The following is a 23,770-nucleotide window of genomic DNA, read 5'->3' as shown; positions in this document are numbered from 1 at the left end:
TCAATCACTATCTTCTGAAATCTTAATAATACCTATTGATGTGGGGTAAACTGTGTGTCCAGATAGCTTTAGAATGTGAATTTATGACTAAAACCTGATTATCTCTTACTAACATTGTCCAGAGTGGGTTTTAAAGAATTTGCGGATGTGGGTTTGGGCACATACACCTTGGGCATAAAAGGTTGTCACAAAAATTGGTTGGTAACCCTGGCTAAAGAGGAAACTCTGCCTCAGACCCGCTGGTATAATAAACTGCACTCCACTCCTTCATGCTGTCCTTCTGAGTGAGTTTGCTTTCTGGAGTGTTTGGCTACAACAGAGGGAAAATTAGTTTGTGATCTAACAGCAAATCTGTTGTTGGGGAGGGGGAAATTTCCCCTTCTCCTCTTGAGTACCTGTGGTTGCAAGATGTTAACAGGAGAAAAAGAAAGAAATTTTAATTCATGAACATGGAGGTCCCATGGAAATGGGACCTAAGAAGTGGCCAAATCAGGCAGCTTTGACACTTTTTAGACAAAGAAACTTAGGTTCTGGGTACCCAGCTAGTGAAGAATCTAAATAGAGTTTAGGCTTGAGGTAGTAAATTAAAGAAGTAAGGTTTGTTTATATAACCTTAACCTAGAATATCTTTGGTGCTAATGGTGTCTTTCCACCAAATGCATGGAAATACCTTTCACAAGAGAGATTTCTTGCTTTTAGGGAGACAGAAGAGTCTAACAGTAGTTCTTGTAGTGGTATCAGATTCTTCAGTAACTTTAATTCAACATAATCAGTATGCCACTGAGGCACATTTTGGGTACCCTGGACCCCAACACTGTGAAAACAAAGTCCCAGGGAGAATAAAGCTCCCTGTCCTAGCGGTGGCTTAAATCAAGGCTAAGTATACATTTGCCAGTAGATGTTTGAAACAGAAGTATAAATACAAATCATGCATTAACACAAATGTAAAACAGGCGCCAAATTTTAAAATAAAAGAAATTGTGGCAAGTTAAAACTTTTAGATGATTTATGCACAAAATCAAATTTTAAATTAATATTTTAAAGTAAAAAAGATTTTAACTAAATGAAAAGGTCACAAGTGAAATTTTCAAACATTAAGTCTGACTAAATTTCTAAAACTTTTATTTGCAAAGGTAAATTACATTCTCAAAACTTAAATTTTAAAAACTCAAATCTCTAAATTAAATTTGGAAAATTAGTTAACACTCAAACTTAATTAATTAAAAAACTGAAATTTCAGTAAACTTCAGAAGTTGAGCCATCCCCCAACTGGAGTCTCACCCGAGTCCTTAGGGTAAAATGCTACTTTGACCGCTAGAATACAAAGAAACCTCCCTTCACTTCCAAAACAGTTCTCCAAAATTTCCGAAGAGCATGCCTCATCCCCCTCCTTTTGCATTTCACCACGGAATTCTCTAGGATAAATTATGCTGGAGGGTCTACCTCGCCTTTGTCTCTTCAGCTCGGGAGTCAAAGGCTCTCATACTTTGTATCTCGCGGCTGACCCTGCCTACTTCCGCCCTTTCCGCTAGTTCCTGCACTTTCCGGCAGAGTCCTTTCTTTTAGTTTGACGTCACTCGAGCCGGCCCCGCCCACCAAACGCAGGCTGTCGCACACGAGTGCGTCAGAGGCGCGGCGCTTTACGGCTGCCCTGTCTTACGTATCGGCAAGCATGGAGGTAGAGGGTTTGGAGCTGGGCGGCGCGGAGCTGGGACCTCTGGAAGGGAGTGACCAGAAACTAGAGGCAGAGGAGGAACAGGAGGAATCTGAAGACGCGGCTGGTGGCAGCAAGAAACGGGTAGTGCCGGGCATTGTGTACCTGGGCCACATCCCGCCCCGCTTTAGGCCTTTACACGTACGGAACCTTCTCAGCGCCTACGGGGAGGTCGGGCGTGTTTTTTTCCAGGCTGAGGGTAAGTGCTCAGGCCTTGATGGTGAGGGAAGAGGGGTGGTACTCGCTGGCACTGAATACACAGTGCGTGTTTTGTTGCCTCAGCCGTGCTTGGAGGCGCTGACGGAGCCGGGGACCTGCGTCTCTTTTCTTTGGTAAGTAGGTGACGCGCACGTTTTAGAAGGCTGAAATGCAGAATGTGGGTAGCTTTGTATACCTAGCTGAGCCTAAATTTTTCGCTAATTTTTGGATTCTAATCTCGGCTCCGCCCACCCTACTTTCTTGAGGCGAATTTACCAGTTTGTTAAATGAGTAGGCCTGAATTAAAATCTCAGTGATTTTTCCACAAAACTGAACGTACCTCTTTGTCATGTCGAGGCCCAGGTCAAGAAACAATATATGATAGGCCGCGCCCAACTCCCATTCAGTCACTAATTGGGGTTGGGGGCCTGTGCAGGTTTTAAATAGAACGATTAGGGCAGACGTAATGATAAAAGAATTAACATTTGAGGAAAAGGTTGAGTTTAGATGAGGGGTAAAGTGTGGACTATACAGTTAGCCACTTATGGGCAAAGACAAGGTGGGATCCTGGCCTGCGGGGAGGTCTGGAGAATTGGTGAGTGGGAGGTGCTGTTGAGTGGATGCTGTATGGGCCTCTTTGACCACTGCTTTGTCTTGGACTCCAGACGGGTTCGTGAAGCGCAAGAAGAAGGCAGCAGCTGCCTCCGCCGCCGGAGGGAAAAAGCGGTCCAAGTACAGCAAGGACTACACGGAGGGCTGGGTGGAGTTCCGGGACAAGCGAGTAGCCAAGCGTGTGGCGGTCAGTCTTCACAACACGCCCATGGGCTCCCGCAGGCGCAGCCCCTTCCGTTATGATCTGTGGAACCTCAAGGTGAGGGGATTGGCTTGTCTACCGCACCACTCACCCTCTCGCCTTCGCGGCCACAGCCCACGCACCCTTATCATCTTTTTGGCGCCCATCCCTTCCATCAACTCCCCATCTGTGATCTGCCTTACTCAGATCTTTTCTTGTTTTCCTGTCCACAGTACCTGCACCGTTTTACCTGGTCCCACCTCAGCGAGCATCTTGCTTTTGAGCGCCAGGTGCGCAGGCAGCGTCTGAGGGCTGAGGTTGCCCAGGCCAAGCGTGAGACTGACTTCTATCTTCGAAGTGTGGAGCGCGGACAGCGTTTTCTTGCGGCTGATGGGGACTCTACCCGCCCGAATGGTTCCTGGGCCTTTGCCCAGCGTCCTACTGAGCAGGAGATGAGGGCCCGGAAGGCAGCTCGGCCAGGGGGGCGTGAACGAGCTCGCCTGGCTAACGCTCAGGACCAGGCCCGCTCCAACCGAGGGCTTCTTGCCAAGATCTTTGGAGCCCCTACACCCTCAGAAAGCAGGGGGAACTCCTCACCGGCCAGGAACTCTTGAGGGTCAGAGAGGCCCCTTCCACCTCCTAGCCCAGCCCAGCGTCCTGTCTACCTTATAATGACTACCCAGGCGGACTTTCTGTTGTGTTTCTCAAACCAGGAGTCTGGTGAGTTCCTCAGAAGTTTTGTAGGCCTCTCCTCTTCCTCCTTCCAGCTCCTGTACATGCCTGGCTGAGGCACTTAGTTCTTACCAGCATGATTATGCTAGTCTGCTCATGTCTGTTTTACCTTGTTCAGTTCTTGGCTTCCTGCCTTCTGCCCACTGGGACCCTTTAAAAGTCCTACTTTCTGGCCCCAGGAACAGCCTTTACCTTGAATTAGAGTGATAATGGCTAGTCCAGACAGCTGTTTACCAACCACATTATTGGGCAGCAGCAACATCCTTTTTGTTTAGAAAAGATTAATAGGGACAGGGGTTAATGGGCTAGAGTGGCTTGGGAGCCACCTTCAAAATATATTTATAGAATAGAAAAAGATATATGTAAATACATATTTTTAACATGCCTTTGTAGTTTATGGCGTGGGGGGGTGGAGATGGTCATTGGATAAGTTCCAACTTGTGTGTTGGACAGAATTCACCCACCTTCGCTCCATCTTCTGGACACAGGATACCTCCCTCCGTTTTAACCTGGATAGTTTTCCATCTAATCAGTTTCTTAGGCCATGTTGTTAACACTTACCTAATTCAACATTTACCTATCTAATCAGTTTCTTAGGCCTTGTTGTTAACACTTATTTAATTCAACGTTTACTAAGTCACTATATGAGGACACATGGCTCTTGGTGTAAGTCTTATAGACTGCTAAAAAAGACAGATGTTTAAGAAATAAATGTATAGAAGTACTGTAGGCATCATGCCAGATGTATATAAGAGGTAGAGTGAGGCCATGAGAAGGCCTGATTGATTCTATCTGGGAAAGTCAGCAACATCCTGAGAAGTGAACCAAAGTCTGAAAGAGCCTGATAAACTCCTATAATTGCAAACAAAACTCCATGGATGACGTGTTGGGTTCAGACTGTTGTGAAGGTGGGCAAAGCCTAGGAGGTAGTTGTGCACACATAATGTCCTTCTGGTGCATTTATACATTTTGTCTACGCTTAGACAAGGGAAGGTTCACAAACAACATGCAAAGCAGCTCTGGAGGTGATAGAATGCATGTAAGCCACTGATGGGAAATGAAAACTGAGATGTCAACAAAAAACTGAAAAATATCTATACACAGCCTCATAATAGACTAAAATTCTGGCTTTTAAACTTACAGGAAGTGTTAGAGCAATAATAGTAAAGTCATTTGAGTTTTGTTTGTGCCATTTATTTTCTTAGGTTCTTTTTGTTCTTTCTGCTTAACTGTCATCAATGTAATTATCATTGTGTTCTTTGGGTCAAGTGGATTCACCTACTTTGGCTCTAAATAACCAAATTTTGTTAAGATCTCAACTTGATAAGTGCAGTTTATTTGGGAGGAAAGAAATGAATTATGATCTGTTAGGTGTAACATTTTTCACAGTCCTCAAAACTCAGCACACAAACACATCTGTGCTCATTTCATGTGGGTTTATTCCATGTGGACTCTTCATGATGTCTTCCATGTGAACCAGGAAGATCCAGTTTCAGAATCTGACAAGCTGTTATATTCATTTATTCAAAGTTCTGAGTATCTGTTGTCACTTCTCCTACATAGAGAATACGAAGATGAAGAAACTTAAGTTACTAACAGTAAAACACACGTAGGGCTCAATTTTTTGAATGAATGAACTTGTGTTTCCAGATTGATGTTATATATAAGGATATTCAAAGTCAGCATTTCAGTCTCAAGTTTAAACAGTTCTGCATGTAGAGCTCAAACCTATGGGTGGGTAAGTCACAAGTGGAGTGAAAAATGAAAATAAGAATGGGTGGAAGGAAATCGATTTCCCAGGAACTATAATTGTGATTCCCTCACTTCTAAGCCCTTTGAAAGGAAAATACCTTTTTTATACTTCCAGTTTTGTCCCCATTTGAACAATGCTTAAGTTTTTTATATGAGTTAACTTGTTTAATACACAAGCATACAAAATCATATCATCTCCACATTTCCATCATTAAAATTAGGCTTATATGTGACACAAGTTGCTCCTTAATGTTTTTTATTACCAGCATCTTCCCCAGTTGCTTTGCCTATGTGTATATGGTAAATGTTTATTGCATGAACATCATGTGACATATAGTGAAGAGTTACTGCAAATATGAATGGATTAATCTAATACCAAGTGTTGCAAACTGGGTGATACAGCACTCAACCATCCCCTATATAATTAGACTGTTAGACTAAGTTAGGAACCTATTGTTGCAATGAATTCTTTGAATCAACTTAGTTACACACCATCCAAGAAGGTAGGACCCTGCATTTGCAGAAAATGATAAATTGGTAAGATGAGGAATGGGATTCTGCTAAAGAGAGTAGGAGGGCTCTTGATAGGTGTGTCCAGGCATATGAAATTCCTGAAAATGTCCAAAAATCACAAAGCACTCTTCCTCAGTTTACTTTTACATTGTTCTTCATATCTCTGGAAGTAGTCTTGTAACAATACTATAGAGTTGAAAGGGGAAAAACCCTTTGTCTAAGCCTCAGGAATGTGCCGTTTCCCTAAGAGTTAATGTTTCAGTGGATTGCTTGTGGTCCCTGACTTAAAATGGTTCAGTGTTTAATTTTTTATCTTCAGTGCAAAGGTGTTGCACATTCAGTAGAAACTACTTCCAATTTTGAATTTTGATCTTTTCCATGGCTAGTGCCATTGATAAGTGGTGTGATACTCTCCTGGAGCTGGGCAGCCATTCAATCATAAGGGTAAATGATTACTTTTCACTCTCAGTACAGTATTCAATAAATAATATGAGATAATCAACACAGTTATGAAATAGGCTTTAGGTTAGATTTTGCCCAACTAATGAAAGTGTTCTGAGCACATTTAGGGTAGAGTTGGTAAATCATCTGCCTGCAATGCAGGAGACCCGGCTTTGATTCCTGGGTCAGGAAGATCCCCTGGAAAAGGAAATGGCAACTCACTCCAGTATTCTTGCCTGGAGAATCCCATGGACAGAGAAGCCTAGTCTGATAGATTTGGCAACTAAACCACCACCACCAGGCTACGTTACGCTGTTCAGTAGGTTAGGTATATTAAATGCATTTTGGAATTACAGATGCTTTCAACTTAGATGGGTTTATTTGATGTGACCCTATCCTCAGCAGAGGAAGATTCTGTGTTAATTAGATTTCCCAACCTTTAAGAGGGAGTCCCACCTCCAACTCCCAGCAGAAGTGGTAATTTTCTTCCTTTTTGGTAAATGTGTCCACCATTCTCATACCCACACAAAGCTGCTGCTGCTGCTGCTGCTGCTGCTAAGTCACTTCAGTCGTGTCCGACTCTGTGTGGTTCCATAGACGGCAGCCCACCAGGCTCCTCTGTCCCTAGGATTCTCCAGGCAAGAATACTGGAGTGGGTTGCCATTTCCTTCACCACACACAAAGCGATTTGAGTAATAAACTCAGCCAGGGGGAATGAAATGGAAAGTAATCGGTTAAAGAGTTTGCTTTTCTAGGCTCTAATTTTTTTTTTAATATGTTAAAATGCGGAATACCTGTGAGACTTGAACTAAGCTTCCGTGAACAGCAATGTAAAGTGTTTTGGCTTTCCCTTTCCTCAGCCTCCCCTCTCAGGCGTGAAATCACTCAGGAGGATGCAGAAGAACTTACAAAGGAGCCTGGCGCAGGCACAAACACCAGTTGTGTCTCAGGATACTGCAGGATATGGGAGGGAGTGGTTGGAATTACCCTAGAAACCACAGGGGAAGGGTAAAAGGGGAGGGAAGGACAAGAAAATGTGTTTGAGAAGCACATCTGGTGTACAAGGGCTTCAGTGGGTGAGGGCTTCAATGGGTGGCAGCTTCCAGGGCGAAGACCAGGCAGTGACCCAGGACTGGTCTCAAGGGACCTGAGAATAACTGGGACTCTTGTCAGTTCCTGCCCACTCATCCCACCCGTGAGCTACTGTGTGTGATTGAGTTAAGGGTCTATATTTTAAATATATTTTTATATATTTATATAATATGTACTATATATATAAAGAGAAAATAAACAACCTAATGAAAAATGCCGTGCACTTTTAGGTACATTTTATTGATACTATTGCACCCATTTGAACATTCAGGACAGAAATTCATAATAAAGCACTAGTTAATATGAAATAATAAGACAATGGAGACCAGAGTTATGGCTTTCACTTAACTAAATGTGAAAGTGCCCAAACTACTCACCTAAAGGAAGCCCTCGCCTGAATTCTTTTCAAGGAACAACTTGGTAGGCTTGGCTTTTGTGATGGTCATTTGTTTCCCCTCAACTTTTCCAACTTTCTATTGGAAAACTTAACAACAGATTTTCTTCTAAATTATTTACCCATCTTTGTTGCTCTTACTCGTGTCTTTCCCATTTAATTTATCTTCGTGTCTACGGAATCCTTCGAGGGGTTTTTCGTCAATTGAATTATTAGCGAAAACTCTCTCACTGAAATGAGAATAAGTTCTGTCTGGATGTCTTTCCTTAGAATAAGCTCATGTTTGGGTAAACAACAGTTACGCATCCCAGCCCACTTAATTGACACTCCACTTTTTCTCTACTAGGTATAATATCTGTATTATTACCCAGCAAAAGATGCATTTCTAAAATGTTATATACAGTTTAAACAAAAAATAACATCCTTGGAAAAGAAACTCTATAGTGTCTGGCTCTGTGGCGCAATCAGTTAGCACCTTTGGCTGTTAACCAAAAGGTTGGTGGTTCAAGCCCACCCAGGGCCGGCTTTGACGGATGTGATTTGTTCAGGTCAGATCAGTCGCTCAGTTGTGTCCGACTCTTTGCAACCCCATAAATCGCAAAATGCCAGGCCTCCCTGTCCATCACCAACTCCCGGAGTTCATTCAGACTCACGTCCATCGAGTCAGTGATGCCATTCAGCCATCTCATCCTCTGTCGTCCCCTTCTCCTTTTGCCCCCAATCCCTCCCAGCATCAGAGTCTTTTCCAATGACTCAACTCTTCGCATGAGGTGGCCAAAGTACTGGAGTTTCAGCTTTAGCATCATTCCTTCCAAAGAAATCCCAGGGCTGATCTCCTTCAGAATGGACTGGTTGGATGTCCTTGCAGTCCAAGGGACTCTCAAGAGTCTTTTCCAACACCACAGTTCAAAAGCATCAATTCTTCGGTGCTCAGCTTCCTTCATAGTCCAACTCTCACATCCATACATGACCACAGGAAAAACCATAGCCTTGACCGGATAGACCTTTGTTGGCAAAGTAATGTCTCTGCTTTTGAATATGCTATCTAGGTTGGTCATAACTTTCCTTCCAAGGAGTAAGCGTCTTTTAATTTCATGGCTGCAATCACCATCTGCAGTGATTTTGGAGCCCAGAAAAATAAAGTCTGACACTGTTTCCCCATCTATTTCCCATGAAGTGATGGGACCGGGTGCCATGATCTTCATTTTCTGAATGTTGAGCTTTAAGCCAACTTTTTCACTCTCCACTTTCAATTTCATCAAGAGGCTTTTGAGTTCCTCTTCACTTTCTGCCATAAGGGTGATGTCATCTGCATATCTGAGGTTCTTGATATTTCTCCCGGCAATCTTGATTGCAGCTTGTGTTTCTTCCAGTCCAGCATTTCTCATGATGTACTCTGCATATAAGTTAAATAAGCAGGGTAACAATATACATCCTTGACGTACTCCTTTTCCTATTTGGAACCAGTCTGTTGTTCCATGTCCAGTTCTAACTGTTGCTTCCTGACCTGCATACAAATTTCTCAAGAGGCAGATCGGGTGCTCTGGTATTCCCATCTCTTTCAGAATTTTCCACAGTTTGTTGTGATCCACACAGTCAAAGGCTTTGACATAGTCAATAAAGCAGAAATAGATGTTTTTTGGAACTCTCTTGCTTTTTCCATGATCCAGCGGATGTTGGCAATTTGATCTCTGGTTCCTCTGCCTTTTCTAAAACCAGCTTGAACATCAGGAAGTTCACGGTTCACATATTGCTGAAGCCTGGCTTGGAGAATTTTGAGCATTACTTTACTAGCGTGTGAGATGAGTGCAATTGTGCGGTAGTTTGAGTGTTCTTTGACATGCCTTTCTTTGGGATTGGAATGAAAACTGACCTTTTCCAGTCCTGTGGCCACTGCTGAGTTTTCCAAATTTGCTGGCATTATTGAGTGCTGCAGCACTTTCACACTATCATCTTTCAGGATTTGGAATAGCTCCACTGGAATTCCATCACCTCCACTAGCTTTGTTCGTAGTGATGCTTTCTAAGGCCCACTTAACTTCACATTCCAGGATGTCTGGCTCTAGGTCAGTGATCACACCATCATGATTATCTGGGTCGTGAAGATCTTTTTTGTACAGTTCTTCTGTGTATTCTTGCCATCTCTTCATAATATCTTCTGCTTCTGTTAGGTCCATACTATTTCTGTCCTTTATCGAGCCCATCTTTGCATGAAATGTTCCTTTGGTATCTCTGATTTTCTTGAAGAGATCTCTAGTCTTTCCCATTCTGTTGTTTTCCTCTATTTCTTTGCATTGATCGCTGAAGAAGGCTTTCTTATCTCTTCTTTCTATTCTTTGGAGCTCTGCATTCAGATGTTTCTATCTTTCCTTTTCTCCTTTGCCTTTCACCTCTCTTCTTTTCACAGCTATTTGTAAGGCCTCCCCGGACAGCCATTTTGCTTTTTTGCATTTCTTTTCCATGGGGATGGTCTTGATCCCTGTCTCCTGCACAATGTCATGAACCTCATTCCACAGTTCATCAGGCACTCTTATCTATCAGATCTAGGTCCTTAAATCTATTTCTCACTTCCACTGTATAATCATAAGGGATTTGATTTAGGTCATACCTGAATGGTCTAGTGGTTTTCCCTACTTTCTTCAATTTCAGTCTGAATTTGGCAATAAGGAGTTGATGGTCTGAGCTACAGTCAGCTCCTGGTCTTGTTTTTGCTGACTGTATAGAGCTTCTCCATCTTTGGCTGCAAAGAATATAATCAATCTGCTTTCGGTGTTGACCATCTGGTGATGTCCATGTATAGAGTCTTCTCTTGTGTTGTTGGAAGAGGGTGTTTGTTCTGACCAGTGCATTTTCTTGGCAAAACTCTATTAGTCTTTGCCCTGCTTCATTCCGTATTCCAAGGCCAAATTTGCCTGTTACCCCAGGTGTTTCTTGACTTCCTACTTTTGCATTCCAGTCCCCTATAATGAAAAGGACATCTTTTTGGGGTGTTAGTTCTAAAAGGTCTTGTAGGTCTTCATAGAACCGTTCAACTTCAGCTTCTTCAGTGTTACTGGTTGGGGCATAGACTTGGATTACTGTGATATTGAATGATTTGCCTTGGAAACGAACAGAGATCGTTCTGTCGTTTTTGAGATTGCATCCAAGTACTGCATTTCAGACTCTTGTTGACCATGATGGCTACTCCATTTCTTCTGAGGGATTCCTGCCTGCAGTAGTAGATATAATGGTCATCTGAGTTAAATTCACCCATTCCAGTCCATTTCAGTTTGCTGATTCCTAGAATGTCGACATTCACTCTTGCCATCTCTTGTTTGACCACTTCCAATTTGCCTTGATTCATGGACCTGACATTCCAGATTCCTATGCAATATTGCTCTTTACAGCATCGGACCTTGCTTCTATCACCAGTCACATCCACAGCTAGGTATTCTTTTTGCTCTGGCTCCATCCCTTCATTCTTTCTGGAGTTATTTCTCCACTGATCTCCAGTAGCATATTGGGCACCTACTGACCTGGGGAGTTCCTCTTTCAGTATCCTATCATTTTGCCTTTTCATACTGTTCATGGGGTTCTCAAGGCAAGAATACTGAAGTGGTTTGCCATTCCCTTGTGATCTGTTAGGAACTTTGTCCGTGGGTTTATTTACTTTCTGATTCTGATTCCCTATCAGGTTCTGAAAATCTTTACTTATTAAGTGAAAATCTTACCAAATGTTTCCTAGAGTTGTCTTTGGAAAAGTTTCACTGAATAACTGAGGGATAGAGTGAAGGTGTCTCAGGAAATCAGTAAGTTAAAGGTGTCTGCTGGTGCGTGAGAGACCAATCTGAAGAGACAAATATTTTCATGCCCCTCTGCTGTATACAGGGACCAGTGTATGACTTATGGGGACCTCAGTGAGGGAATCTGAGACACGGAGAGAGACGGAAGAACACAGTACAAATCAGTACAAGTGACAGACATGGAGAGAGAGGGAGGCAGAGAAACAGATGAAAACTATATTGAAATCAAGATCACATGTGACTTTAGAAGAGGATCCACAGGCGCCTTTTCTAAAGGAGGCACTTCAGAAAGGCCTACGGTGACAGAGATCTTCTGAAGTATGAGATCACCAAGGAAGGATGAAGTTTAACTTGGATTGGCCGAGAAATCCAGAGCCCAAAGTTGCCCTGTGAGAACCTGAAGAATCCTAGGATCAGAAGCAAATTATCTTCAAAGGATGATTCCTGATCCAGATCTTCTTTGAAAAAGGTTCCTGACTGGCAGACTTTCTGAATCTTCAGGAAGCTTCAGGAGTTTTTAATACAGCTTAAATTGATAAAGTACATGGTCCATCATCTTTAGAAATAGAGCCCAATAGAAATGCCATGAAGATGTTCTCAATTTAGGAGCATCTCTCCCACCTGAAAGCAGAGCTGGCTTAAGCATAGCTCTACTATTTCACAACCAGAGTGCTAAACATTCTCAAGAATCACAGGGACATTTCGTGGTCCAAAGACTTCCATTTGCTACCCCTTCTTTGGAAAACATACACTGACAAAAGTTTGTTCCCTCAGGTGATTTCCTGGACCCAACACATTCTCCCTTTATGATGACGAGTTATTCTCCCTTGACCACTGGATTTCTGCATGTATTTGAAAACTTTGAAAATAAAAGTAATTCATCCTTAGGGTTAGTTGAACCTTAAAATAAAAAATTCGTTCCAAAGGTCTGGAAACAGCCAGGAATCTTTGTTCCCTTACATAAAGTAATTCTCAATTACTTCACTTAGTTAAGTGGTTATAAATTTAGATCAAATGGAAGCTTGATTGAATTTTAAATCTTAGTGTTTTGGCATGTCTAAATATTAATCCCATGTTACATTATGTCCATTACATCCCCATAGAGATAGTATAAATGTAGAATTTATTGTTAACTAGTCTTCTATAATGGAGAAGGCAATGGCACCCTACTCCAGTACTCTTGCCTGGAAAATCCCATGGACGAAGGAGCCTGGTGGGCTGCAGTCCATGGCGTTGCTAAGAGTCGGACATGACTGAGCGACTTCTCTTTCACTTTTCACTTTGCTGCATTGGAGAAGGAAATGACAACCCACTCCAGTGTTCTTGCCTGGAGAATCCCAGGGATGGGGGAGCCTGGTGGGCTGCTGTCCATGGGGTCGCACAGAGTCGGACACGACTGAAGTGACTTAGCAGCAGCAGCAGTCTTCTATAAAGAAACTTTAAGTGGGAGTCTGATATGAACAGTCCAGTTCATTGGAGAAATTTAGAAGTGCAAGGGTCATGTTTCTAGGTCATAAATATTATTTACTATAATTCATCGACAGATGTGAGAGTAGCTTGATGTTCACCTAATATATTTTAGTTGGTTTTAAAAGTTATTATCAAAAATAGCATGATAAATTAGGGTGTAGAAGAAACTCTGAGAATCATGGTTTAAAGGGATAAGCAGAAAATCTCTAAGTTCTCAGTAACTGAGACAGGTCTAGATACTCAGATTTGGATCTGAAGCCCAAGGGAATAAAAGAATAGATAGAAGACATGCGAAATAATTCTATTGAATTTACTTTACAGAAAATATGTAAAGACATAATGTTACCCATGTAATAAAGTTTGGAAATAAGATTTAAAAATCTTTTCAGTAGGGTAATCTAGAATAGGAAAACTCATATAAGCACGTGAGCTTAGCATAAAAATATATGATATGAATCTCATAGATCCCAATTGTGTGTTGCACTTTGGGGATGCTTGGGCTGTGATTCTGCAAAACACATTTCCCCTTTGCTGGCTGGTTTTCTGTTAGATTCTGTCACTAGAGGGACTATTCTCTGGTACGTTCTGTATTCTAGGGTGACAGCTCTCCACTCTGCATTGACAAAACATTTGTTCCATTTTCCAGATTTTATGAAACACCTGTAGATCCAGGTTTATTGTATCCTCAGAGATCGGACATCACCTGGGGGATGATGGAGGATGAGGAAATGGATCAGAAATTGAGGGCAATCACAGGTCATGGTGGTGGATTTCTGGTTAAATTGACACACACTGTTCTTGCTAAAACTGGAATTCTCAAGCGAGTGCACAAGCGAGTGCACAGACGGGCCTAGGAGAAGGTTCAGGAGGGTGACCAAAGTTTTTTCAAGCAGAGAAAACTTGGCACATCAGGACTCATGGGGCATCCAGCTACTTTCCCAACAGCTTGCTAGAGGTTTGTCAAATTTACTAACGATTTTTTATTTTGTTCATTTTCCCTATTTTGCTATTATATTTTAATTATTTTTCACTCTCTTAGTGTTACTCTTTCCTTTCTTCTACTGTTTTGGTTTGAATTTTTTCTTTTTTCTATCTGATTAATGTGGAAACGGATCCCTGACTTTTAAATTTCTCATTTCAGGACATCCCTGATGGTCCAGTGGCTAACACTCAGTCTCCCACTGCAGCGGACCTGGGTTTGATCTCCGGTCAGGGAACTAGAACCCACATGCCACAAATAAGAGTTTGCATGCTGTGACTAAGAACTGGCACAGCCAAATAAATTTAAAAAATAAATAAATTTCTCTTCAGAGCTCTGTGTTTTCCTTCATACAATTTTGTATGTGTATTTTCTTTTGTGGATTTTATTATGTTATCCTTCTATTATCTTATAGTTTAAATATTTTCATTCTCACTTGACTTATTCCTTGACCCATGGGTTATTTTTTATTTCCAAATATCTGTAAATTTTTGGTATGTTTGTTGTTGATTTCTAATTTGGTATTTTGTGAAATTTCAATTTTAAATTTACAGATACTCATTTGATGGCTCAGGACATGGTCTACTTTGGTGACTATTTTATTTGCATTTGACAAGAATGTATTTCAAAGAGCCATTCTTGGTGCTTTGTTAATTATCTCCCACTGTATGTTTGTTTTCTTGTGCATCCCTTTTTGTTTTGCTTGTGTTTCCTTTGAGTTTGAGTTCCTATTCTTTTGCTCAGTTTTTTTGAGATGGAAGATTAGTCTACATATTTTCAGGCATTCTTATGTTCTGAAGTGCATTCACATCTATAAAATTTCCTTTTTCTTTTGCACCATCCACAAATTTTAATATGATGTGCCTATATAATTGAGTAAAAATATTTATTTTTTATTGTGGTTTCTGTTTTGACACGTGTTATTTAGGAGTATGTTCCATAATTTCCAAGCAGGTATAGATGATCTGATTACCTTTTTATTATTGATTTCTAGTATAATGCACTGTAACCAATAGCAAAGTGAATGCTTCTGGTCCTTTGAAGCGAGGCTTCAATTATGACCCAACATACTGTCCATTTTAGTATATTTTCAGTGTAACCTCTTTTAACAAAAATCAGCATGTTGTACATTACCTCCTCAGGACTTACTTTATTTTTGACCATCTTTACCTATGTCAGCAAATTTAGAAAACTTAGCAGTGGCCACAGGACTGAAAAAGGTCAGTTTTCATTCCAGTCCCAAAGAAGGGCAATGCCAAAGAATATTCAAACTACTGCACAATTGTGCTCATTTCACATGCTAGTAAGGTTATGCTCAAAATCCTTCAAGCTAGATTTCAGCAGTATGTGAACCGAGAACATGCAGATGTACAAGCTGGATTTAGCAAAGGTAGAGTAACCAGAGATCAAATTGCCAACATTCACTGGGTCATAGAGAAAGCAAAGGAATTCCAGGAAAACATCTGCTTCATTGATCACACTAAAATAAAACCTTTCTTTGTGTGGATCACAGCAAATGGTGAAAAATTCTTCAAGAGATGGGAATGCCAGATCACCTTACCTGCTTCCTGAGAAACCTGAGCGCAGGTCAAGAAGCATAGAAACAGATGTGGAACAATGGACTGGTTCAAAATTAGGCAAGGAGTAAATCAATGTTGTGTATTGTCACTCTGCTTATTTAACTTATATGCAGAGTACATCATGTGAAATGCTGGGCTGGATGAATCACAGGCTGGAAGATTGCCGGGAGATTGCCGGAAGAAATCAATAATCTCGGATATGAAGATGACACCACCCTAATGGTAAAAAGTGAAGAGGAACTAAAGAGCATCTTGATGAAGGTGAAAGAGGAGAATGAAAAAGTTGGTTTGAAACTCTACATTCAAGAAACTCAGATTATGGCATCTGGTCCTATCACCTCATGGCAAGTAGATGGGGAAACAATGGAAACAGTTAGAGACTTTATTTTTTGGTACTCTAAAATCATTGAGGACAGTGACTTCAGTCATGAAATTAAAAGATGCTTGCTCCTTGAAAGAAAAGCTATGACAAACCTAGACAACGTATTAAAAAGCAGAGACATCACTTTGCCCAAAAAAGTCTGTCTAGTCAAAGCTATGGTTTTTCCAGTAGTCATGTATGGATATGAGTGTTGGACTGTAAAGAAGGCTGAGTGCTGAAGAACCAATGCTTTCAAACTGCGGTGCTAGAGGACTCTTGAGAGTTCCTTGAACAGAAAGGAGATCAAACCAGTCAATCTTGAAGGAAGTCAATCCTGAATATTCATTGAAAGGACTGATACTGAAGCTGAGGCTCCAATACTTTGGCCATCTGATGCGAAGAACTGACTCATTTGAAAAGACCCTAATGCTGGGCAAGATGGAAGGCAGGAGGAGAAGGGGACAACAGAGGATGAGATGGCTGGATGGCATCACCGACTCGATGGACATGAGTTTGAGCAAACTCCAAGAGATAGTGAGGGATTGGGAAGCCTGGTGTGCTACAGTCCATGGGGTTGCAAAGAGTCAGACACGAATGACTGACTGAACAACAACTCTTTGAAAAGTCCTTAAAAGATAAAGTGGGAGGCTACCTTCCTAGTGGGTGGGAAAATATGAGGCTTATATTTGAAAAATTGAGTGACCCCAAAATTTTAAATATTCTCAAAATCACACTTGTAATTTCCTAGCAGGTTACTACCAATGCTACTAACCTGCTACTACCTACTAGGTTACTACCTAGCAGTACTATTAATTTTCCTCTTAAAACTATCTTTTATATTTATATTTTAAATTTAGTTTCACATATTTCTCAATGGAAAACCGGTACAGGCTTGTTCTTAAATTAGGCCTTGGACCACCAGTTTGAAATATCTAAGTTGCTGCCTTGACTTTCACATTTTTACAAATGGTTCATTTAAAATGAAAATTGTTTTAACCACATGTAGCCCATTCACAAGATTCTTTTCACAGTTTTCAAATAACCCTAAAGCAACCAACACAATTAGCAATGCTTAATTATTTAGAAATGCTGAATTCTCATGGAATGTGGAACAATGTGTTCTAAACAGTGTTATTTTAACCAATGGATTAGAACATTAAGGAAAGCTCACTGGAATATATCAGTTCAGTTCAATCGCTCAGTCGTGTCCAGCTCTTTGTGACCCCATGAATTGCAGCACGCCAGGTCTCCCTGTCCATCACCAACTCCCGGAGTTTACTCAAACTCATGTCCATTGAGTCGGTGATGCCATCCAGCCATCTCATCCTCTGTCATTCCCTTCTCCTCCTGCCCCCAATCCCTCCCAGCATCAGAGTCTTTTCCAGGGAGTCAACTCTTTGCATGAGGTGGCCAAAGTATTGGAGTTTCAGCTTCAGCATCAGTCCTTCCAATGAACACCCAGGACTGATCTCCTTTAGAATGGACTGGTTGGATCTCCTTGCAGTCCAAGGGACTCTCAAGAATCTTCTCCAACACCACAGTTCAAAAGCATGAATTCTTTGGCTCTCAGCTTTCTTCACAGTCCAACTCTCACATCCATACATGACTACTGGGAAAACCATAGCTTTGACTAGACGGACCTTTGTTGGCAAAGTGATGTCTCTGCTTTTTAATATGCTATCTAGGTTGGTCATAACTTTCCTTCCAAGGAGTAAGCGTCTTTTAATTTCATGGCTGCAGTCACCATCTGCAGTGATTTTGGAGCCCAAAAAATAAAGTCTGACACTGTTTCCACTGTTTCCCCATCTATTTCCCATGAAGTGATGGGACTGGATGCCATGATCTTCGTTTTCTGTATGTTGAGCTTTAAGCCAAGTTTTTCACTCTCCACTTTCACTTTCATCAAGAGGCTCTTTAGTTCTTCTTCACTTTCTGCCATAAGGGTGGTGTCATCTGCCTATCTGAGGTTACTGATATTTCTCCTGGCAATCTTGATTCCAGCTTGTGTTTCTTCCAGTCCAGCGTTTCTCATGATGTACTCTGCATAGAAGTTAAATAAGCAGGGTGACAACATACAGCCTTGACGTACTCCTTTTCCTATTTGGAACCAGTCTGTTGTTCCATGATATACTGATCTTTAAATATTTCTTTCTCAATCTTTAAAGTAATAGACCCATGCACATGTAAATCTTCAAGCTTTCTGCATACCAGTTCATTCAGTAATAAGGTGTTCAGTGTGGGAAATTGCTTCACATGCAGAGCCCAAAAACCATGAGTGAACTGCCTTAAATTTATTGACTCACAAAACAGCACTTATTAATATTTATCTTCCTAAATGAATCACTATGCCTTTACCAGTAGCCTGGTGGCAGAAGAAGGAGCAGAAAATTGCTGAAGGTCATAATTGCAATTCACCAAGGAAGAAGGAAGGACATGCTAAGTGCCTGGTTCTCTCATCCCAGTCTACTGTACTCGCACCTTTTCTTTCATTTCTTCCCTTCCCACTACATTTTGATGGGCTTTAATTTCCCTTGTGATATGTTTTTCAATGCTAAACTTCCTCCCTAACTTTGCTTTTTGTCATTTCCTCATTACCATTTCTCCTGAGTTCACCACTTTCCCTCCTCACCCTTTCTCTTTCTTCTGTAAATGTTTTCCTTTTCTAACACTTTCCTCTTATACACATAGTTTGTATCTCTTCTTATTTTTCCCATACTTACTATTTTTCTTCTAACACCCACACAATACTTCTTTGTACACCTCCATCTCCCTTTACTCTCTACTAGTTTAATGCCTCTTGAGGTCACAGGAAATAATTACTAAAATGAGGAATTTTAAAAAACAGATTCAGTTCAGTTCAATCACTCAGTCATGTCTGACTCTTTGCAACCGCATGGACTGCAGCGCGCCAGGCTTCCCTGTCCATCACCAACTCCTCGAGCTTACTCAAACTCATGTCCATTGAGTCAGGGATGCCATCCAGCCATCTGCCATCCCCTTCTCCTCCTGCCCCCAATCCCTCCCAGCATCAGGGTCTTTTCCAATGAGTCAACTCTTCGCATGAGGTGGCCAAAGTATTGGAGTTTCAGCCTCAGCATCAGTCCTTCCAATGAATATTCAGGACTGATTTCCTTTAGGATTGACTGGTTGGATCTCCTTGCAGTCCAAAGGACTCTCAAGAGTCTTCTTCAACACCACAGTTCAAAAGCATCACTTCTTCAGCACTGAGCTTTCTTTATAGTCCAACTCTCACATCCATACATGACTACTGGAAAAACCATACCTTTGACTAGAAGGACCTTAGTTGGCAAAATAATGTCTCTGCTTTTTAATATGCTATCTAGGTTAGTCATAGCTTTTCTTCCAAGGAGCAAACATTTTAATTTTGTGGCTGCAGTCACCATCTGCACTGATTTTGGAGCCCAATAAAATAAAGTCTCTCACTGTTTCCATTGTTCCCCCGTCTATTTGCCAAGAAGTGATGGGACTAGATGCCATGATCTTAGTTTTCTGAATGTTGAGTTTTAAGCCAACTTTTTCACTCTCTTTCACTTTCATCAAGAGGCTCTTTAGGTCTTCTTCACTTTCTGCTATAAGGGTGGTGTCATCTGTGTATCTGAGGTTATTGATCTTTCTCCCAGCAATTTTGATTCCAGCTTGTGCTTCATTCTGCCTGGCATTTCACGTGATGTATTCTGCATATAAATTAAATAAGCAGGGTCACAAAATACAGCCTTGACGTACTCCTTTCCTGATTTGGAACCAGTCTGCTGTTCCATATCCAGTTCTAACTGTTGCTTCTTGACCTGCATACGGATTTCTCAGGAGGCGGGTCAGGTGGTCTGGTATTCCCATCTCTAAGAATTTTCCACAGTTTGTTGTGATCCACACAGTCAGAAGTTTATCCTGAAGTCCTTCAATCTATGAAATGTCAGAATGATTTCAATGGATGGCATCCTGGGAATTGCTTTTCTCTTTCAAACTGGACTTGGTGTTTTGGGGAATGCCATTCTCTTTGTGTGCTACCCTCATATTTTCTTTGTGAGCATCAAACAGAGGTTCATATGCCTCATAATAACCCACTTATCTTTGGTTTATATGTTTCTAGTTTGTACTACAGGAATCCCTGAGGCAGGAGCAGCTTTGGGGTTCAGAACTCTCATAGATGATATTATATGTAAGACAAATGCTTGCCTACACAGAGTAGCATGTGACCTTTCCATCTGTTTGACAAGTTGTTTAAGCATTCTTCAAGCCATCACCATTACCCTGGTAGCTCTTACTGGGCATCATTTAAAGCCAGAAACCCACTGTACGTCTTTTATTCCTTTCTATACATCTGGATGCTTAATCTACTCATATCTTCTAACTTAGTAATCTCAGTTACAGCCTTAAGGAATAGATCTCTATCCAGAGTCCTGCTTCATTTGGGAAATAAATGGATGACCTAACTAGATGGTTCTTTCTCACATTCATGGTTCTTCGAAATACCTTCTTCCTGGGTTCTATGTGCTGGACCAGTGGATATATGATGCTTCGCCTCTGTAAGCGTCATAAGCAAATACAGCACCTGCACAGGTCAAGCACTTATTTCAAAATGAGCCCTGAGATGAGAACAATGAAAAAGATCATCAATTTAACTCTGTGTTTCATCTCTATCTAAGCTTGATAGATATCTGTATCTAAGCTTGATACAATTTTTCCCTTCAATCTAGGCAGTTTTTCAAAAACTGACCCGGTGTTTTTGAATACCAAGAAATTCATTGGGGTAAGTTTTGCCTTAATAAGCCCTGTGAAACTTCTCAGCAATGACAATCAACTGCACAGATTTTCATCATCTGTTTTTAAGAAAAGTAGAAATTAATGACTCAAAAAGTGAAGTTTAGTTGTCATAATGATACTACATAGGAATAAACGCCAGGCAATGATGAGATACTGTCAAGCAATTTATTAAGAAACAAATTATAATTATCCTCATTAATAAACAATGAAAGTTGATAGTGCTTCCACATTGTCTTGCCTTTAGAAAAATCAATTTTAAGACCACAAGTAAAAATATTAATATAACTCACTTAACAACAAATAATATTGAAATAACCACTCTAGGTGAAAAAGTCAATCCCAAAATGTTACAAACAACTGTATAATCCCACATATATGGCATTCTTAAAATGATAAAATTACACAAATAGAGAAGAGCTTAGTGTCTTCCATGGGTAAGGATGAGGTAGTGAGGCAGGTGTGATTTAAGGCCACATGAAAAATCTTCGTGGTTTCAAAGGTGTTCTGTTTCTTGACTGTATCAATGTCAACATTCTGGTTGTATTATTGTACTCTAGTTTTTCAAGATGTTTCTTACCAATATGAGAAACTGGGATGTCTCTATTACTTCGTATCATTGTCTATGAATCTACTGTCTGCCAAAATGGCAGTCCAGTGGTTAGGGCTCAGTGCTTTCACTACTGAGGGTCTGGGTTCGATCCCTGGTCAGAGAAATAAGATCCCACAAACCCGTGCAGCACAGGCAAGAAAAAAAAAAACTGAACTACTAAAATGCGTTAGTAGTTTAGGGATAAGGAGGGGTAGAAAGGATGCTGACATCACCAAGCATGCGTGCATGCTTTGTTGTGTCTGACTCTGTGACCCATGGACTGTAGCCCGCCAGGCTCCTCTGTCCATGGAGATTCTCCAGGCAAGATTACTGGAGTGGGTTGCCATAACCTCCTCTAGGGGATCTTTCTGACCTAGGGATCAAACCTTCATCACTTGTGTCTCCTGCATTGACGCCACCTGGAAAGCCTATATACAAATATGTATATGTAAATACATATATATATTTATATATATATATGCACACACACACACATATATATATAGTCTGTGTGTATTTGTTACTAAATCACGTGGGGCTTCATTTTTTTCACAAATAAATGTGCAAGAGAGAGTAGTTATGAGAGAAAAAAGAATCCCTGTAAACCATTATCCAATTTGTTCTCTAGATTACTTCTTCCCTAGTACCTTACTGAATACTTTGGCCACATCTTTGTTCTGGAGGCTGTATATAAGGGGATTCAGCATCGGAGTGAGAATGGTGTAGAAGGCTGACACCATCTTGTCCTGGGCTGGGGATCGATTAGAAGTGGGTCTCTTATATATGAACATAGCCACTCCATAATACAGCCCCACCACAATAAGATGTGAAGTACAGATGGTGAAAGTCTTGTGCCAAACCTCCCCAGAACTCATGCGAATGATGGTTATAATTACACGTGTGTATGAGATGTTGATGAGTGACAAACGGAGGAGGAGCATTACTTCACAACAGATGAAAATAAGTGTTTCAAATGTGGAAGTATCCATGCGTGAGAGATGTAGGAGTGCTGGGACATCACAGAAGAACTGGGATATTGCTTGGGAACAATAGGAGAAGGACAGAGTAACAGCTACATCAACAATGCCATCAAAGACACCAAGGAACCATGAAGAGGCAGCCATGAGTCTACAAAGGTTCCAGTTCATGAGACTGGGGTACTGAAGAGGGTAGCAAATGGCAACATAGCGGTCATAGGCCATGACAGCCAGCAAGAAGCACTCAGCACCACATAGGGACACACAGAAACATATCTCAGCTTCATATCCTGCTACAGAAATGGACTTCCTGCCAGACAGGTAGCTGTGGGCCATCTTGGGTACAGTGGTGCAGATGATCATGAGGTCCATGAGGGAGAGCTGGCTGAGGAGGAAGTACATGGGGGTGTGGAGCCGCGTGTCCAGGTAGATGAGGAGGACCATGAGAGTGTTTGCCAAGAGCGCCATTGTGAAGATGCCCAGGACCAGAGAGAAGAGAAAGATGTGAGTGGGCGTGTAACTAAACATTCCCATCAAGATGAAGTCAGGGTTGAATGTCTGATTGTCCCATTCCATGATGAATATTTTCTGTATCTAGAACCACAAGAAGTTATAAACATTACATATTACCTTATGTGCTATATTTATAAACCAACATACATGATATGTCAGGACTGGAAAAGAACGAGTAGAGACTTTGTAGTCAGGTGGTGTTCATCACACTCAAGTTCCACCAACCTGCATGTCCACTGACAGGTTATTTCTATGTGTTTCATTTTACTTCCTTTACATAGTAGAAATAACTTGTTAATTGGGTTGTTGTGATTATTAAACATACAAATCACAGCATCTAGACAGAGCATTTGACTCATTGAGAAACATATAACCTATTATTAGATAGGATTATATCCATAAACTTATCATATGTAAGTATGTAATAAATTCTAAAACAGGAAGAGAGCATTTTAATGTCATTGCCTATATAGTATAGTAAAATAACTATAACTAATAATCTATTGTTGCCAAGATATATTAACATTTGCATTTATATACTCTTATTTGTGTACAAATTTAATGACTAAGCAGGATTACTACTTATACAATAATATAGATGATGAACTTCCAGTTCAGAATAATTGCAAGTAATTTATACATCATGAATATTTAATTGTGGATGAGAAAGTTAAAAAAAAAGACAGAATTTTAATTTATGTTTCAGTTTGACAGGGCAGTAACTTGAGATCTCCCTACCCAGAGAAGTATTTCACTGAAGCTGAAAGTGAAAGAGGAGAGTGAAAAAGTTGGCTTAAAGCTCAACATTCAGAAAACTAAGATCATGGCATCTGGTCCCATCACTTCATGGCAAATAGATGGGAAAATAGTGGAAACAGTGTCAGACTTTATTTTCTGGGGCTCCAAAATCACTGCAGATGGTGACTGCAGCCATGAAATTAAAAGACGCTTACTCCTTGGAAGGAAAGTTATGACCAACCTAGATAGCATATTAAAAAGCAGAGACATTACTTTGCCAACAAAGGTTTGTCTAGTCAAGGCTATGGTTTTTCCGGTGGTCATGTATGGATGTGAGAGTTGGACTGTGAAGAAGGCTGAGCACCTAAGAA

The 23,770-nt window shown here is 40.9% G+C and overlaps 2 protein-coding genes and 1 non-coding gene across 10 annotated transcripts; 2 read left to right on the top strand and 1 right to left on the bottom strand.

Annotated features, from left to right (window-relative positions):
* The first annotated feature begins 1,653 nt into the window (after positions 1-1,653).
* Positions 1,654-14,192, top strand: ABT1 (activator of basal transcription 1). 8 transcript variants are annotated; one of them, XR_015152283.1, is made up of 5 exons: positions 1,654-1,913; positions 2,578-2,783; positions 2,939-3,425; positions 13,527-13,835; positions 14,022-14,192. XR_015152283.1 is itself a non-coding variant. In XM_086369870.1 (3 exons), exons 1-3 carry the CDS (start codon positions 1,673-1,675, stop codon positions 3,317-3,319), a joined length of 828 nt encoding a protein of 275 aa, XP_086225996.1. In that variant the 5' UTR covers positions 1,654-1,672; the 3' UTR covers positions 3,320-5,427. The 8 variants fall into 8 exon arrangements, 2 of the variants coding, with proteins under 2 accessions (XP_086225996.1, XP_086225997.1); XR_015152286.1 differs by lacking the exon at positions 1,654-1,913 and adding an exon at positions 1,950-2,046; XR_015152284.1 differs by lacking the exon at positions 13,527-13,835.
* Positions 8,079-8,152, top strand: TRNAN-GUU (transfer RNA asparagine (anticodon GUU)). Its single transcript has one exon. It is a non-coding gene; the product is annotated as a tRNA-Asn (tRNA).
* A 7,508-nt stretch (positions 14,193-21,700) lies between the features above and the next one.
* Positions 21,701-23,338, bottom strand: LOC147347494 (olfactory receptor 2M2-like). Its single transcript, XM_086369869.1, has one exon. It carries the CDS (start codon positions 22,722-22,724, stop codon positions 21,801-21,803), a length of 924 nt encoding a protein of 307 aa, XP_086225995.1. The 5' UTR covers positions 22,725-23,338; the 3' UTR covers positions 21,701-21,800.
* Positions 23,339-23,770: the final 432 nt, after the last annotated feature.

This window comes from Bos grunniens, chromosome 23, assembly GCF_055505025.1.
Source record: "Bos grunniens cultivar Pamir isolate PY7600 chromosome 23, Bosgru_T2T1.0, whole genome shotgun sequence".
NCBI lineage: Eukaryota > Metazoa > Chordata > Mammalia > Artiodactyla > Bovidae > Bos > Bos grunniens.
Note: the sequence above shows the minus strand (reverse complement) of the source record. Positions and strands in the feature narration are given on the sequence as shown.

Bases quoted from the DNA above. Each gene is read 5' to 3' on its own strand.
- ABT1 (XM_086369870.1), top strand. From the start codon at position 1,673: ATGGAGGTAGAGGGTTTGGAGCTGGGCGGCGCGGAGCTGGGACCTCTG. The intron at 1,914-2,577 runs GTAAGTGCTCAG...CTTGGACTCCAG, and splicing joins TGTTTTTTTCCAGGCTGAGG to ACGGGTTCGTGAAGCGCAAG. The intron at 2,784-2,938 runs GTGAGGGGATTG...TCCTGTCCACAG, and splicing joins ATGATCTGTGGAACCTCAAG to TACCTGCACCGTTTTACCTG.
- LOC147347494 (XM_086369869.1), bottom strand. From the start codon at position 22,724: ATGGAATGGGACAATCAGACATTCAACCCTGACTTCATCTTGATGGGA.